Source organism: Ammodytes marinus (genome assembly GCF_949987685.1).
Source record: "Ammodytes marinus genome assembly, chromosome: 10".
NCBI classification, from domain to species: domain Eukaryota; kingdom Metazoa; phylum Chordata; class Actinopteri; order Uranoscopiformes; family Ammodytidae; genus Ammodytes; species Ammodytes marinus.
In genome coordinates, this window is record NC_137214.1 from 10,916,894 (window position 1) to 10,934,926 (window position 18,033).

The following is an 18,033-nucleotide window of genomic DNA, read 5'->3' on the forward strand; positions in this document are numbered from 1 at the left end:
CAAAAATAATGATTCTTTCCATGAACAAATATAAACACATATAGTAAACGTTTAAAACTCCCTCTCAACATAAATTGAATAAATAAATACTCTGTTCAATGAGCTTCAACAGGCTAAATGCGCCACATATGGGTAAAACAACAAGCATTCTCATAACATCTCACCTATTTTCAGTCATCTCCGCGCCAAGCCAGACTGCTATGTCTGTTAGCAGAATGCTAATGCTAGTTACGGAAATACACCATAACAACATAGGCCTACTTCTAACACTGAAAATGTCACTGTACAAAGCCAGCAGAAAAGCTGATTTGACATTTAGATGTTATCGTCAACCGATTCTTAGTTGTTTTATACCACATTTTACGAACCTGTGGAGCAGTAAGGAACGGACACGGCTTTTATCAACTCAAGCATCTTTTTGATTCTGCCCCGATTATCAAAAACTGCCAACTGAAGTGTTTTTCAACGATATCACAGCGACACCTGCTGTCACAAGAGAATAACAACATTCAAATCAAATGCATTAAAGAAAGAAAAAATATCTATGAATTAGCTGGCGATTTGGATGTTTGAATCTACAATAGAAAATACAAATAAAGGGGGTGTCAGTTTTTATTCAACATTCAATAGAATTTTGTCCATCATACCCAGGGGGCAAAGTGATTTTATGGACATGGAGCGTTGTAAAAGGTTGTTCACCAAAAATGACATCTAGGACCTTCCACGATCACAACCTGGGTGGACAACCTTGTCAACAAGCTGCTGGTAAGCTACAGTGGGCCGACATAACAAATCAGAACCACTGTTTAAGTGAATGGGGGTGAATGGGGATGGGCTAATAGGGAATTTTTTAAACTTATAGATATCATTATGAAACTTTGCAAGTTGATTACTGACATTAAAACAACAACGTTTTGTATTACAGTATTTTCCAAAAGGTTTGAATAAATATGAAAAATCATCAATATCTTACTAATGATGCAAACATTTGCATATCTGCAAAGCCCCAAAATCTAGATGTTGGAAGAAAACTACTTTCTACTTTTTTTTTTAAAACCTTTTATCCCACTTGACCTCTTTACATACATATCAAATATTAATTCATTGTTAGTTGCTTTTGACCTTTTAATTCCAGTTTCTTTGATGATGTCAACAAAGTAACAAAGTAAACCTGCAGCCACCTGAAAACCCACAAATTGCACATTACAGCTGCACACATATGCATACGCACAAAGACACACACACATACACACACAGTAATTTCACAACACACACACAGACACAACCCTAAGGTATCCATATGGATCCACACTTTCCATTAATTTCTCATATTTCTTATGTTTAGGCCTGCAACTCTAAAAAATTACAAAAAAGTACAAAAATGGTTTTAGGGAGCATATTTGATCCTCAAAAAAAACTGGAGAAAATAAATGATTGAGCTAGATAGGGCTAAAAAAGCAATTTTGGTGTCTTAAGTGTTGGATTATTGCCTAATATCATCACATTTACATGTGTTTGTCATCATGGCTATGGTTTGAAAAAATAAAGTTTAAATTGGGCCATTTTTTCCATACACGTTTGAGTTTGTAAAGTTTGGCTGTGTGTACACAAACACACACACTATATTTTCTCAATACACACATATGCACCACACACCAGCATCCCTACCATCACACTCACACCATTCAGGTTGAATTTTTTTTTCTATTGCACTGTGGGGGGCAGGACCGACAACCTGGAAAATTGCTTGTAATTCAACCCTATGCCAAATATAGGGAAATGGCTCAAAATTTTGATGGTGTTGAAAATGATCAATTTTGATGCTTTGTGTCTAGGATGAAAGCATAAAATCATTGAAAAAAATATTTTATGCTGTAATGACAGCAGGATCAAATTGGTGAAAAAAGGCCATTTTGAATGGGAGTCAATAGGGGACAAAAACGTCCTTAGGGAGCTGAGAGGAACAAAAAAGTGTACAGCCTTTATAATAGATGGTACAAAGTTGCTGAGTAGAAATAAACAAAATATTTAAAAAAAAAAAATCCCTGGCCAAAAATATTTCAGCTAACATAAGCACAGCCAAAGTTATACACAAAAAAGAGCGTAAAAAAAGTGCGAAAGGACAAAAACGTCCCCAAGAGCACCAAAGGGTTTTAAACAGTGGTTCTGATTTGCTGATTTGGTTCTATGTCGGCCCGCTGTAGCTTTCCAGCAGCTTGTTGACAAGGTTGTCCACCCAGGTTGTGATCGTGGAAGGTCCTGGATATCATTTCTGGTGAACAACCTTTTACAACGCTCCATGTCTGTTTTTCCAAAAAAAGGGGTTTTGCCCCCTAGGTATCATCTACATCAACACCTCTAAATATGACTATATGAGGCAACTTTAGTATAGGGACTGGGCATAGGGAATGCGTCCAAGTAGCTTATGCTACTTACATGAAGAAGCTGTCACTTGTCTGGTCCTCTTTAGTGCTATGCATTTCAAATGTAAAGTTAGCTAATTTTTGATAGGCCTATAACTAGTCGACCATTAAAGATTCATTTGGTATTTACAGCATAGGTCTATGTCTACAATATAAGGTGTTTTTACTCATGAATTTAACTTTTTTAGCATTTTACTTCATTATAAACGCTTTGGGAATACATTATAGGCTCTTACTGATATGGCAAGCTATAGTATTACACTGTAAAGCTCACAATGCAAAACACTGTAATTCATTTTACAACAATACTGGGTAAATGACAGTAGCTACACTGTTAAGGATGGTAAAATGCGGCAGACCACAGCTCCAAGCAATTTACTGTGTAATTGTAAAGGGACATTTATAGTTTAATGAACTTCATTGACTAATCAACTTTTGTCACATCAATGAATGCCTCTCTCACCAGGATGTGAGTTTCCTCTGAACATCAACATATCAAAATCCCATATACTCCAAGGCATTAAGGGGAAAATATTGTAACCATAAAGACACCTTTAATATTACTTTTAGAGTATATTTGAGCAGAAATTGAGTGCCTCAATACTGACGCATGTAGGCTACTTGTCAATATGTAAAAGGGACCAGTTTTATAGCAATCCTTTAAAATCAACCTATCATTGAGGCTAACTATTCACTTTAGTAAGGAAGTACATTTTTTATTATTTCAAGAGACATGAGTAGCCTAAATCCTGCTACATGTTCCTATCAATGCTGAAGAAAATTGCTGCACTATGTGTTGCATCTCTCACATGGTGTCACTGTAGACCACTAAAGTATAAAGCATCTCTCTCCTCGAATCATGACCCACCCATTTTTAAACGGTGTAAGACATAGGTTTCTGGGAGATATTGTATTTTCAAATTAACAGCAGACCCAAAGACATGGCCTAAAATAGTTTGGGTCCTAAAAATCAACAAAACTAAGACGTTTTCACAATCTGGATTATTGTTTCATGCAGACGAAAGGATGCATTTTTGGACCACTGTCTTTGTCTTGTGTGCAACATGGCCCAGCGCTTTGTCTGTGACACGTTACTCCATTGCAGAGGAGATGGAACGGGGCTCTGTTGTGGCTAATCTCGCTGCTGATTTGGGACTTGAGCCTGGAGGTTTGGCACAACGAGAGGTAAAACTTGACATTTTCCATAACAAAAAATATCTAGATGTCAATAAAAATACAGGGGAGTTGTATATCGTGGAAAAGATGGACAGGGAATATCTTTGTCCGAAAATAGCCTCCTGTTTTCTCAAGCTTGATGTTATCATAGAGAGCCCCTTACGTATCTTCAACATTGAACTCGGAATAACGGACATAAATGATAACGCACCACATTTTCGACGAGACAGAGTTGAGCTCGACGTTTCAGAATCGGCCACACCGGGAGAGAGATTCTCCCTGCCTAATGCTGTGGATCCAGATGTTGGCATAAATACAATTAAAACATACAAACTCAGTGACAGTGAACATTTTACCATCGAAATTCAGACGGGCAGTGATGGGACTCAATATGTTGATTTGGTGTTGACCAAGTCTTTAGATAGAGAGAAGAATGCGGTTCATAATTTAATACTGACTGCTGTGGACGGCGGGGTCCCTGTGCGCTCCGGCACTGCCAATATTATTGTAAAAGTACAGGATACCAACGATAATCCTCCTCGGTTTGACAAGCAGACTTACACAATTAACATGACAGAAAATTCCCCGATAGGAACCTTAGTGGTGAAGCTTAACGCTACAGATCTTGACGAGGGTCTAAATTCGGAGATAGTATACTCATTCACCCTATACACGTCAGAAAAAACGCAAGATGTATTTTCATTAGATCCTAACAAAGGAGAGATAACTGTGAAAGGTACCATTGACTATGAAGATATGACATTGTATGAGATGCACATAGAGGCCAGAGACAAAGGGACACATCCCTTACTGGGGCAGTCCAAAGTAGTGGTCCACGTGACGGATATGAATGACAATTATCCGGAAATTACCATACAATCTGTTAAAAACACAGTGGCTGAGAACATCCCCGTAGGAAGTGTAATTGCTGTGGTAGCCATAAGTGACAGAGACACTGGCGATAATGGAAAAGTGAGCTTATCCATCAATAAGAACATGCCCTTTATTCTTAACCAGTCATCAGATAGACCCATGCATTACAAACTCATAGTGTCTGAACCCTTGGATCGTGAATTGGTGCCCGAATATGATATCCCGTTGATTGTGACAGATGCAGGAATACCTCCTTTATCTGATAACGAAACAATACATCTACATCTGTTGGACGTCAATGACAATGCGCCACAGTTCGCCCAGTCATTTTATACTATACGTGTATTGGAGAATAACGCACCTGGTGCCCTGCTCAGTTCACTCACTACGTTTGACCCTGACCTCCATGAAAACCAGTATCTGGTTTATTTCATCCTAGAGAAGGAGATAGCCAACACCTCCATGTCCATGCTGTTCTCCATCAATCCAGAGAACGGTAATCTTTACGCACTAAAAACTTTTGACTATGAGATCGAGAAGGAGTTTCTGTTCCACATCGAGGCCAGAGACTCTGGCTCTCCTCCACTCAGCAGTAACGTGACGGTCCACATCATTATAGTGGACCAGAATGACAACGCTCCCGTTATTGTCTCTCCGTGGCGCGCGCACGGCTCGGTGGTGGAGGAAAAGATCCCCAGATCCACCGATAAAGGCTCTCTGGTATCCAAGGTGATAGCCTTGGACACTGACTCGGTGCACAACTCTCGGATTACCTACCAGTTTCTACAGGTGACTGACGCCACCTTGTTCAGTCTGGACCAATACAACGGAGAGATCCGGACTATGAGGATGTTCAGTTACAGAGATCCCCGCCACCAGCGAATGGTGGTTATTGCAAAAGACAACGGGGAGCCTGCTCTCTCTGCTACAGTCACCATCAAGCTGTCCACCATAGAGACTGCCGTTAAGGCCTACTCTGACATGACGGAGGTGCCTCTAGAATATGACATCTTTTCAGACCTAAACCTGTATTTGGTCATCGGACTGGGCTCGGTGTCATTTCTCCTGCTGATCACCATATTGGTCACCATCGTGCTCAAGTGTCAGAAACCCAAGCCCAGCAAAGCGGCTCCTCCCTGCAGGAACAGTGTGATCAGTGAGAGGAACTCCACCATCGCAGACTCCACTCTGGTCTCCAACGATGCCTACTGGTACAGTATGTTTCTAGCGGAGACCAGGAAAGGAAAGCTGGTGGTTAGACAGCCTGTGCCAAAGGGCTCCAGATACATCGTGTCCAGTTTACCAAGAGGCACGGGACTGACAGACACTAGTGACTCAGCAGCTTCCACCCTACAGGTAAGACCAGCCTACAATTTAGGCCTACACATTTGTTTTTAAAATATGTCAATATTCAGTGACATTTAATTTTACATTGAGGTTATCAGCTTAACACTTGGAGTTCATATATGGTGTCCATATATCATAATGAAAACATTTATTTTCTTCCAATAAACGTAGCCAAACTGATCTTGCAAATCCTACTGGGTGGCGCTGTTTTGTAAGTAAAATGCAAGCTCATGAACGTCATGACAGTGAATCGCTTTCATCGGGGCAGAACGTGAAACAACCGGACAGCTCCGTGGTGCTGAAACTCCACTCAGAAAACGCGCTCACCCTTTTTCCGGCGCTGACAACTCATATGGATTTAAATGGCATGAATATGTTTGGAATCAAAGCCGTTAGGCTACAGAAAAGTTCCATATATCTGTAAACCTAAATTATATCAGTTGAAACTGGTCGAACATGCACATTACAGCGTGGCCCTTTGTAACAATGGAGTCTTACAAAAGGTACGTGTCGCTCGTTATTTTTCTTTCTTTCGTTCGTAACATATCGACTTCAGTGACTCATTATTCAATACCAGAGGAAATGAAAGAAGGATCAGTCGTCGCAAACCTTGCTACTGATCTTGGCTTGGATGTTAAAACGCTGAATCAGAGGAAGATGCGGCTTGACATAATTACAAATAAGAAATATCTGGATGTGAACAAAGAGACTGGCGAACTGTATATTGTTGAGAAGATAGACAGGGAAAACCTTTGCACGACTAAGTCGTCCGCGTCTTGCTATCTAAGACTGGAGGTTATATTAGAAAATCCACTACGAATTTTTAATATTGAAGTGGAAATCTTGGATATGAACGACAACGCCCCACAGTTTCGACGAGACGCCATACATTTAGATATATCTGAAGCCACGGCAAAAGGAGAGAGATTCTCTCTCAGTAATGCAGTTGATCCTGATGTTGGAACCAATTCAGTTAAAACATACCATCTAAGTGAAAGTGAACATTTTGATATTGAAGTTCAGACTGGGAGAGAAGGGTCTAAGTTCGCCGATTTGATCTTAACAAAGGCTTTAGATCGAGAGCAGCAGGCTGTTCATAATTTAATACTCACAGCTGTAGATGGAGGCACACCTGCACGTTCTGGCACTGCCAGCGTTGTTGTTCATGTTTCAGACACAAATGACAACGCTCCTGCTTTTGACAAAGTAAGTTATGACATCAAAATAATGGAAAATTCTCCCATAGGGAGCCTTGTTATTCATCTCAATGCAACAGACTTAGATGAGGGGTCAAACTCTGATATAACATATTCATATAGTTTATATACGTCAGAGAAAACACAAGAAACATTTAATCTAAATCCTTCCAATGGTGAAATAACTGTTAAAGGAATGCTTAACTATGAAGATTTTAAAATGTATGATATGGAAATTATAGCAACTGATAAAGGAGCCAGTAGTTTATCAGGACAGTGTACAATAAAGATTGTAGTTGAGGACATGAATGACAACCACCCAGAAATATCTATTAGGTCATTTCAGAGTCCAGTCAATGAAAACATAGAATTAGACACAGTGATAGCAGTAGTTAGTGTAAGTGATAAAGACTCAGGTGACAATGGAGTGGTTGATGTTCATATTCCAGATAATATGCCTTTCAAACTGAGGGAATCCTCTGATAACTATTATGAATTAGTCGTGTCAGAGCCATTAGACCGTGAGAAGGTTCCAGAATATGACATCACTTTCACTGTTACAGACAGAGGTTCTCCTCCTTTATCTGACAATGAAACTATGACGTTAGAACTGCTGGATGTCAATGACAATGTTCCACAGTTCGCTCAGTCATTTTATACTATACGTGTATTGGAGAATAACGCACCTGGAGCCCTGCTCAGCTCACTCACTGCGTTTGACCCTGACCTCCATGAAAACCAGTATCTAGTTTATTTCATCCTAGAGAAGGAGATAGCCAACACCTCCATGTCCATGCTGTTCTCCATCAATCCAGAGAACGGTAATCTTTACGCACTAAAAACTTTTGACTATGAGATCGAGAAGGAGTTTCTGTTCCACATCGAGGCCAGAGACTCTGGCTCTCCTCCACTCAGCAGTAACGTGACGGTCCACATCATTATAGTGGACCAGAACGACAACGCTCCCGTTATTGTCTCTCCGTGGCGCGCGCACGGCTCGGTGGTGGAGGAAAAGATCCCCAGATCCACCGATAAAGGCTCTCTGGTTGCCAAGGTGATAGCCTTGGACACTGACTCGGTGCACAACTCTCGGATTACCTACCAGTTTCTACAGGTGACTGACGCCACCTTGTTCAGTCTGGACCAATACAACGGAGAGATCCGGACTATGAGGATGTTCAGTTACAGAGATCCGCGCCACCAGCGAATGGTGGTTATTGCAAAAGACAACGGGGAGCCTGCTCTCTCTGCTACAGTCACCATCAAGCTGTCCACCATAGAGACTGCCGTTAAGGCCTACTCTGACATGACAGAGGTGCCTCTAGAATATGACATCTTTTCAGACCTAAACCTGTATTTGGTCATCGGACTGGGCTCGGTGTCATTTCTCCTGCTGATCACCATATTGGTCACCATCGTGCTCAAGTGTCAGAAACCCAAGCCCAGCAAAGCGGCTCCTCCCTGCAGGAACAGTGTGATCAGTGAGAGGAACTCCACCATCGCAGACTCCACTCTGGTCTCCAACGATGCCTACTGGTACAGTATGTTTCTAGCGGAGACCAGGAAAGGAAAGCTGGTGGTTAGACAGCCTGTGCCAAAGGGCTCCAGATACATCGTGTCCAGTTTACCGAGAGGCACGGGACTGACAGACACTAGTGACTCAGCAGCGTCCACCTTGCAGGTAAGATTCAAACGTACACATGTTTTTAAATTTGGTATTCAGTGATATCATTTTACATTTTTAGTTCAACAGCTTAACTCGTATACAAAGGCCTATGACTATTTTCGTCAGCGATTCTCAATTTTAAACTCACACCAAAACTAATTGTAGCTCAAGTAGTCTTTGAACATCTGCGGGGTGGCGCTGTTTAGTTAATAAAATGCCAGCCCATGAACGCTATGACAGTGAATCGGTGTCATCGGGGTACATCGTAAAAAGGCAGGACAGCTCCGTGGTGCTGAAATTCCACTCAAAACGCTCTCACCCTTTTAAGAGCCGACATTTTTCCAGGATTTATTGCATAACTATGTTTGGGATCATAGCCGTTACAGCAAAGTCCAACGTAACTGGAAACGTAAATCATATTGGTTGAAGTGCGGCGAACCCACACGTTACAATCGGGCCCTTTGTAACAATGGAGTCTTACAAACGGTACGTGTCGCTCGTTATTTTTCTTTCTTTCGTTAATTGCATATCGACTTCAGTGACTCATTATTCAATACCAGAGGAGATGAAAGAAGGATCTGTCGTTGCAAACCTTGCTACCGACCTTAGCTTGAATGTTAAAACGCTGAATCAGAGGAAGATGCGGCTTGATATCATCGCAAATAAGAAATATCTGGATGTAAACAAAGAGACTGGTGAACTGTATATTGTTGAGAAGATAGATCGGGAATACCTTTGCCCCACAAAGTCGTTAACGTCATGCTATCTAAAACTGGAGGCAATTCTGGAAAATCCATTACGAATTTTCAATATAGAAGTAGAAATTTTGGATATGAACGACAACGCCCCACAATTCCGAAGAGATGCAATTCATTTAGATATATCTGAAGCGACGCCTAAAGGGGAGAGATTTTCTCTCAGTAATGCAGTTGATCCTGACGTTGGAACCAATACAGTGAAAACATACCATCTGAGTGAAAGTGAACATTTCGATATTGAAGTTCAGACTGGAAGAGATGGCTCGAAGTTTGCCGAATTTATCTTAACCAAGACTTTAGATCGCGAGCAGCAGGCTGTTCATAATTTGATACTCACAGCTGTAGATGGAGGCACACCTGCTCGTTCTGGCACGGTCAGTATTCTTGTTCGTGTTTTGGACACAAATGACAACGCTCCTGCGTTTAACAAAGTGAGTTATAATATTAAAATAACAGAAAATTCTCCTATAGGGAACCTTGTTGTTCATCTCAATGCAACAGACTTAGATGAGGGATCAAATTCTGATGTAACATATGCATATAGTTTATATACGTCAGAGAAAACACAGGAAACATTTAATCTGAATCCTTCCACTGGTGAAATAACTGTTAAAGGCATGTTAAATTATGAAGATATGAAGGTTTTTGATATGGAAATTATAGCAACTGACAAAGGAGCCAATAGTTTATCAGGACAGTGTACAATACAGATTTTAGTTGAGGACATGAATGACAACCACCCAGAAATATCTATTAAGTCATTTCGGAGTCCAGTCAATGAAAACATAGAATTAGACACAGTGATAGCAGTAGTTAGTGTAAGTGATAAAGACTCAGGTGACAATGGAGTGGTTGATGTTCATATTCCAGATAATATGCCTTTCAAACTGAGGGAATCCTCTGATAACTATTATGAATTAGTCGTGTCAGAGCCATTAGACCGTGAGAAGGTTCCAGAATATGACATCACTTTCACTGTTACAGACAGAGGTTCTCCTCCTTTATCTGACAATGAAACTATGACGTTAGAACTGCTGGATGTTAATGACAATGTTCCACAGTTCGCTCAGTCATTTTATACTATACGTGTATTGGAGAATAACGCACCTGGAGCCCTGCTCAGCTCACTCACTGCGTTTGACCCTGACCTCCATGAAAACCAGTATCTAGTTTATTTCATCCTAGAGAAGGAGATAGCCAACACCTCCATGTCCATGCTGTTCTCCATCAATCCAGAGAACGGTAATCTTTACGCACTAAAAACTTTTGACTATGAGATCGAGAAGGAGTTTCTGTTCCACATCGAGGCCAGAGACTCTGGCTCTCCTCCACTCAGCAGTAACGTGACGGTCCACATCATTATAGTGGACCAGAACGACAACGCTCCCGTTATTGTCTCTCCGTGGCGCGCGCACGGCTCGGTGGTGGATGAAAAGATCCCTAGATCCACCGATAAAGGCTCTCTGGTTGCCAAGGTGATAGCCTTGGACACTGACTCGGTGCACAACTCTCGGATTACCTACCAGTTTCTACAGGTGACTGACGCCACCTTGTTCAGTCTGGACCAATACAACGGAGAGATCCGAACTATGAGGATGTTCAGTTACAGAGATCCGCGCCACCAGCGAATGGTGGTTATTGCAAAAGACAACGGGGAGCCTGCTCTCTCTGCTACAGTCACCATCAAGCTGTCCACCATAGAGACTGCCGTTAAGGCCTACTCTGACATGACAGAGGTGCCTCTAGAATATGACATCTTTTCAGACCTAAACCTGTATTTGGTCATCGGACTGGGCTCGGTGTCATTTCTCCTGCTGATCACCATATTAGTCACCATCGTTCTCAAGTGTCAGAAACCCAAGCCCAGCAAAGTGGCTCCTCCCTGCAGGAACAGTGTGATCAGTGAGAGGAACTCCACCATCGCAGACTCCACTCTGGTCTCCAACGATGCCTACTGGTACAGTATGTTTCTAGCGGAGACCAGGAAAGGAAAGCTGGTGGTTAGACAGCCTGTGCCAAAGGGCTCCAGATACATCGTGTCCAGTTTACCAAGAGGCACGGGACTGACAGACACTAGTGACTCAGCGGCATCTACTTTGCAGGTATGACCAAAGTTCAAATTTATCGTTTACTTTATGTGTTTATTATCATTGAACTTACCATTTACAGCCATACAGTGACAATATAACTTTATGTAATTAAAGAAATAGGTTCAGATTAAAGTAAACATAATTGCTTTCAACAACATTTGTGGCAGTCACTCATCTTGAAATCACTTCTAAACTTTAAAACATAGTTGTTTGTTTAAGTAACCGAACATATAAATACACTATCCTGAGATTTACAAAGAGTGGCGCTGTTCACTCGATAAAATACTTCACCACTGTCGCCATGACAGGGCATCGTTGTCAAAACCGTAGAGCTTCGTAGCAGCCGGACAGCTCCGTGGTGCTGAAACTCAATTTGAAGGCATTTTACCTTTCAAAGTATATTTCCATATTTCAATTTTCATCACCAAGGCTGGACATATCAAAGTCAAAATTGCGTATCAGAGGATAAATACTTTACATCGACGGACCTGCTACAAGCGGTGAACAGAACAACAATAATGCGTTCCGTTGTAACAATGCAGGAGAGAAGGTATGTGGCGCTTGCTATCCTGTTTTTTTTCGTTCATCGTGCAACTACCTCAGTCACTCATTATTCAATACCGGAGGAGATGAAGGCAGGTTCGGTCGTTGCGAACCTTGCTACCGATCTCAGCCTCGATGTTAAAACACTGAGTGAGAGGAAGATGCGTCTTGACGTTATCGCCAACAAAAAATATTTGGATGTGAACAAAGAGACTGGTGAGCTTTATGTTGTAGAAAAAATTGACAGGGAACATCTTTGTACAAAAACGCTGACATTGTGCTACCTAAAAATGGAGGTAATACTCGAAAACCCAGTACGAATTTTTAACATAGAAGTAGAAATGTTGGATATGAACGACAACGCCCCGCAATTTCGACGAGACGTAATACATTTAGATATATCTGAAGCGACACCAAAAGGAGAGAGATTCTCTCTCAGTAATGCAGTTGATCCTGATGTTGGAACTAATTCAGTTAAGACATACCATCTGAGTGAAAGTGAACATTTTACTATTGAAGTTCAGACTGGAAGAGATGGCTCAAAGTTTGCCGAATTAATCTTAACTAAGACTTTAGATCGCGAGCAGCAGGCTGTCCATAATTTAATACTCACAGCTGTAGATGGAGGCACACCTGCTCGTTCTGGCACTGCGAGTGTTATTGTTCGTGTTTTGGACACAAATGACAACGCTCCTGCTTTTGACAAAGTAAATCACAATATAAAAATAAGGGAGAATTCTCCTATAGGGAGCCTTGTTATTCATCTAAATGCAACTGACTTAGATGATGGATCAAATTCTGATGTAACATATGCATATAGTTTATATACGTCAGAGAAAACGCAGGAAACATTTAATCTGAATCCTTCCACTGGTGAAATTACTGTTAAAGGAATGCTAAACTATGAAGATTTTAAAATGTATGATATAGAAATTATAGCAACTGATAAAGGAGCCAGTAGTTTATCAGGACAGTGTACAATAAAGATTGTAGTTGAAGACATGAATGACAACCACCCAGAAATATCTATTAGGTCATTTCAGAGTCCAGTCAATGAAAACATAGAATTAGACACAGTGATAGCAGTAGTTAGTGTAAGTGATAAAGACTCAGGTGACAATGGAGTGGTTGATCTTCATATTCCAGATAATATGCCTTTCAAACTGAGGGAATCCTCTGATAACTATTATGAATTAGTCGTGTCAGAGCCATTAGACCGTGAGAAGGTTCCAGAATATGACATCACTTTCACTGTTACAGACAGAGGTTCTCCTCCTTTATCTGACAATGAAACTATGACATTAGAACTGCTGGATGTAAATGACAATGTTCCACAGTTCGCTCAGTCATTTTATACTATACGTGTATTGGAGAATAACGCACCTGGAGCCCTGCTCAGTTCACTCACTGCGTTTGACCCTGACCTCCATGAAAACCAGTATCTAGTTTATTTCATCCTAGAGAAGGAGATAGCCAACACCTCCATGTCCATGCTGTTCTCCATCAATCCAGAGAACGGTAATCTTTACGCACTAAAAACTTTTGACTATGAGATCGAGAAGGAGTTTCTGTTCCACATCGAGGCCAGAGACTCTGGCTCTCCTCCACTCAGCAGTAACGTGACGGTCCACATCATTATAGTGGACCAGAACGACAACGCTCCCGTTATTGTCTCTCCGTGGCGCGCGCACGGCTCGGTGGTGGATGAAAAGATCCCCAGATCCACCGATAAAGGCTCTCTGGTTGCCAAGGTGATAGCCTTGGACACTGACTCGGTGCACAACTCTCGGATTACCTACCAGTTTCTACAGGTGACTGACGCCACCTTGTTCAGTCTGGACCAATACAACGGAGAGATCCGGACTATGAGGATGTTCAGTTACAGAGATCCGCGCCACCAGCGAATGGTGGTTATTGCAAAAGACAACGGGGAGCCTGCTCTCTCTGCTACAGTCACCATCAAGCTGTCCACCATAGAGACTGCCGTTAAGGCCTACTCTGACATGACAGAGGTGCCTCTAGAATATGACATCTTTTCAGACCTAAACCTGTATTTGGTCATTGGACTGGGCTCGGTGTCATTTCTCCTGCTGATCACCATATTGGTCACCATCGTTCTCAAGTGTCAGAAACCCAAGCCCAGCAAAGCGGCTCCTCCCTGCAGGAACAGTGTGATCAGTGAGAGGAACTCCACCATCGCAGACTCCACTCTGGTCTCCAACGATGCCTACTGGTACAGTATGTTTCTAGCGGAGACCAGGAAAGGAAAGCTGGTGGTTAGACAGCCTGTGCCAAAGGGCTCCAGATACATCGTGTCCAGTTTACCAAGAGGCACGGGACTGACAGACACTAGCGACTCAGCAGCTTCTACCTTACAGGTATGGGAAAATATGCATTTAAAATGAGTGTCACACAGATATGCTTAGTGATTAATCAGTTCCACTCATAAGTGAGCATAGTTTATTTCCATCACTCAACAACTTGACCATCCTTCTCCGCAAATGTGACGTTTACTGTATATATTAAGCTCGTGTAGCCATGTCAAACTAATACATCAAAAGAAAAACAGTTATCATGCACATTAACATGTCGGATAGACCTTGTTAAACTTGTTAACAACTGGTTTCTACTTAAATGTCGATACAGTTTTTTTAAATTGAACAAAGAATTGTATCAACAATCTATACTCACTTTCCCAAATATTTTTTTCTTGTTATTTTCGCCTGAATATTTCTGCATTATTTATTGGAGGGAGAAATAGGGCTAGATAGGGGGCACATTGACATCATATGAACTAAAAAGCAATTGTAGCATTCATTGATCAAATACCCACGGGCAGGTTTGATTTCATCAGGTTTGCCATTGATTTTACGCACAGAAGACTGTGCGTAAAACTAGCAGAACAAGAAGGGAAGAGGATATCGTGAAAAATATTCTGCATCTTTATAATCACTGTTAACACTTGTGACACAAATACATGTTCACAGGGAATGTAAAGTATATGATGAAAGGAATAGATTAATTAAGGGGAATGCATGGTTAGAAATCAGAAATGAAAGCTTGACCAAAAGACTCAGCGTATACAATTGTGAATTAAATCCACTAGCAGACTGCCTTATTTTAAAATGACTTGCAAAGCCTCTCACGTGAAAAATTGTGTCGCTGTTCTCCACGAAAAACACACTCACTATCACTGATGAGGTCATCGTGCTCACGATTGTTTATTGGAGGAAGTGCTGTCAGGCATTGTATGACGTGGACGTCACCCTTCAGTGTAAACGTGAAGAAACGTTTGCTCGGAAGACAATAGTTTCATTTTTTTAATTCAACAAAACAACGATTCATCAACGTTTCGGCACCTTTCAAGGCTTTAAATACGGTGTCTTCGCGATGGCGCATCATATCCGACAGTTGCTTGGGAGACGGTACGTTTTTGCATTTCTCTTTCTTTTTGCCATGATGAACACGGTATCTACCATCACCCACTATTCTCTCCCCGAAGAAATGGAGGAAGGCTCCGTCGTTGCTAATTTAGGAACTGATTTGGGAATAGACGTGAAAACGTTAAAGGAGAGGAAAATGCGCGTTGACGTCGTAGGCAATAAAAAATATCTTGATATCAACAAGGACACGGGAGAGTTGTTTATTTTGGAAAGGATAGATAGAGAATTTATGTGCCCCTTAAAAACAACCACATACTGCTTTCTTAAACTGGACGCTACAATTGAAAATCCAATACGAATGTTTAATATTGAGGTGGAAATCACGGATATCAATGATAACGCTCCTCATTTTCGGCGGGGAACGATGCATTTGGACATTTCTGAATCCAGCCCTGTTGGAGAGAGATTCTCGCTGAATAACGCTGCAGACCCAGATGTTGGATCCAATTCAGTTAAAGATTACCATCTGAGCTCAAGTGAACACTTTGCACTCGAAATTCAGACAGGGAGAGATGGATCAAAGTTTGCAGATTTGATCCTAAAAAAACCTTTAGATAGAGAGCAGCAGGCTGTTTATAATTTAATACTAACTGCTGTAGACGGCGGGGTCCCCACGCGCACAGGTACAGCCAGCATCATTGTTCGCGTGCTTGATGTGAATGACAACGCCCCTTCATTTGACAAAGATAAATACATCGTAGATGTAATGGAAAACTCCCCGATTGGCAGTCTGGTAATACAACTTAATGCTACTGATTTAGATGAAGGGTCTAATTCTGATGTTGTTTATGCATATAGTTTGTATACATCAGAGAGAACGCAACAGGTGTTTAATTTAAATACAGAAAATGGTGAAATCAGAGTGAAAGAGATGATAAATTATGAAGATTTTAAGCTTTATGAGATGGAAGTTATTGCCAGTGATAAGGGGCCTATCTCCTTATCTGGACAGTGTAAACTGACCATACAGGTGACAGATATGAATGACAATCATCCAGAAATATCCATCAAATCATTTCAAAGCCCAATAAAAGAAAATGAACTGATAGACACAGTAATAGCAGTAGTTAGTGTCAGTGATAAAGACTCAGGTGACAATGGAGTGGTTGATCTTCATATTCCAGATAATATGCCTTTCAAACTGAGGGAATCCTCTGATAACTATTATGAATTAGTCGTGTCAGAGCCATTAGACCGTGAGAAGGTTCCAGAATATGACATCACTTTCACTGTTACAGACAGAGGTTCTCCTCCTTTATCTGACAATGAAACTATGACGTTAGAACTGCTGGATGTTAATGACAATGTTCCACAGTTCGCTCAGTCATTTTATACTATACGTGTATTGGAGAATAACGCACCTGGAGCCCTGCTCAGCTCACTCACTGCGTTTGACCCTGACCTCCATGAAAACCAGTATCTAGTTTATTTCATCCTAGAGAAGGAGATAGCCAACACCTCCATGTCCATGCTGTTCTCCATCAATCCAGAGAACGGTAATCTTTACGCACTAAAAACTTTTGACTATGAGATCGAGAAGGAGTTTCTGTTCCACATCGAGGCCAGAGACTCTGGCTCTCCTCCACTCAGCAGTAACGTGACGGTCCACATCATTATAGTGGACCAGAACGACAACGCTCCCGTTATTGTCTCTCCGTGGCGCGCGCACGGCTCGGTGGTGGAGGAAAAGATCCCCAGATCCACCGATAAAGGCTCTCTGGTTGCCAAGGTGATAGCCCTGGACACTGACTCGGTGCACAACTCTCGGATTACCTACCAGTTTCTACAGGTGACTGACGCCACCTTGTTCAGTCTGGACCAATACAACGGAGAGATCCGAACTATGAGGATGTTCAGTTACAGAGATCCGCGCCACCAGCGAATGGTGGTTATTGCAAAAGACAACGGGGAGCCTGCTCTCTCTGCTACAGTCACCATCAAGCTGTCCACCATAGAGACTGCCGTTAAGGCCTACTCTGACATGACAGAGGTGCCTCTAGAATATGACATCTTTTCAGACCTAAACCTGTATTTGGTCATCGGACTGGGCTCGGTGTCATTTCTCCTGCTGATCACCATATTGGTCACCATCGTGCTCAAGTGTCAGAAACCCAAGCCCAGCAAAGCGGCTCCTCCCTGCAGGAACAGTGTGATCAGTGAGAGGAACTCCACCATCGCAGACTCCACTCTGGTCTCCAACGATGCCTACTGGTACAGTATGTTTCTAGCGGAGACCAGGAAAGGAAAGCTGGTGGTTAGACAGCCTGTGCCAAAGGGCTCCAGATACATCGTGTCCAGTTTACCAAGAGGCACGGGACTGACAGACACTAGTGACTCAGCAGCTTCCACTTTGCAGGTAAGTTTCCAATGTACTCATATGTTTTTAAATCTGATATTCAGTGACATATAATTTGACATTTTTGAGGTCATCAAGTCTTATGAATAGGGCTACGAGTATTTTTTTCAGGGATTCTCAATTTTAAACTCACACCAAAACTAATAAACGTAGCTCAAGTAG

The 18,033-nt window shown here is 41.7% G+C and overlaps 2 protein-coding genes across 2 annotated transcripts; both read left to right on the top strand.

Annotated features, from left to right (window-relative positions):
• Positions 1-3,449: 3,449 nt before the first annotated feature.
• Positions 3,450-11,547, top strand: LOC307256907 (uncharacterized protein; the record flags this gene model as incomplete). Its single annotated transcript, XM_080036023.1, has 3 exons — positions 3,450-5,862; positions 6,289-8,709; positions 10,469-11,547. The coding sequence occupies 3 exons, from the start codon at positions 3,450-3,452 to the stop codon at positions 11,545-11,547; spliced, it is 5,913 nt and encodes a 1,970-aa protein (XP_079892149.1).
• Positions 11,548-12,143: 596 nt separating this feature from the next.
• On the top strand, positions 12,144-18,033 carry LOC307256908 (protocadherin beta-16-like; the record flags this gene model as incomplete). The annotated part of the gene is made up of 3 exons (XM_080036024.1): positions 12,144-14,450; positions 16,801-17,871; positions 18,025-18,033. The coding sequence occupies exons 1-3, from the start codon at positions 12,159-12,161 to the stop codon at positions 18,031-18,033; spliced, it is 3,372 nt and encodes a 1,123-aa protein (XP_079892150.1). The 5' UTR covers positions 12,144-12,158.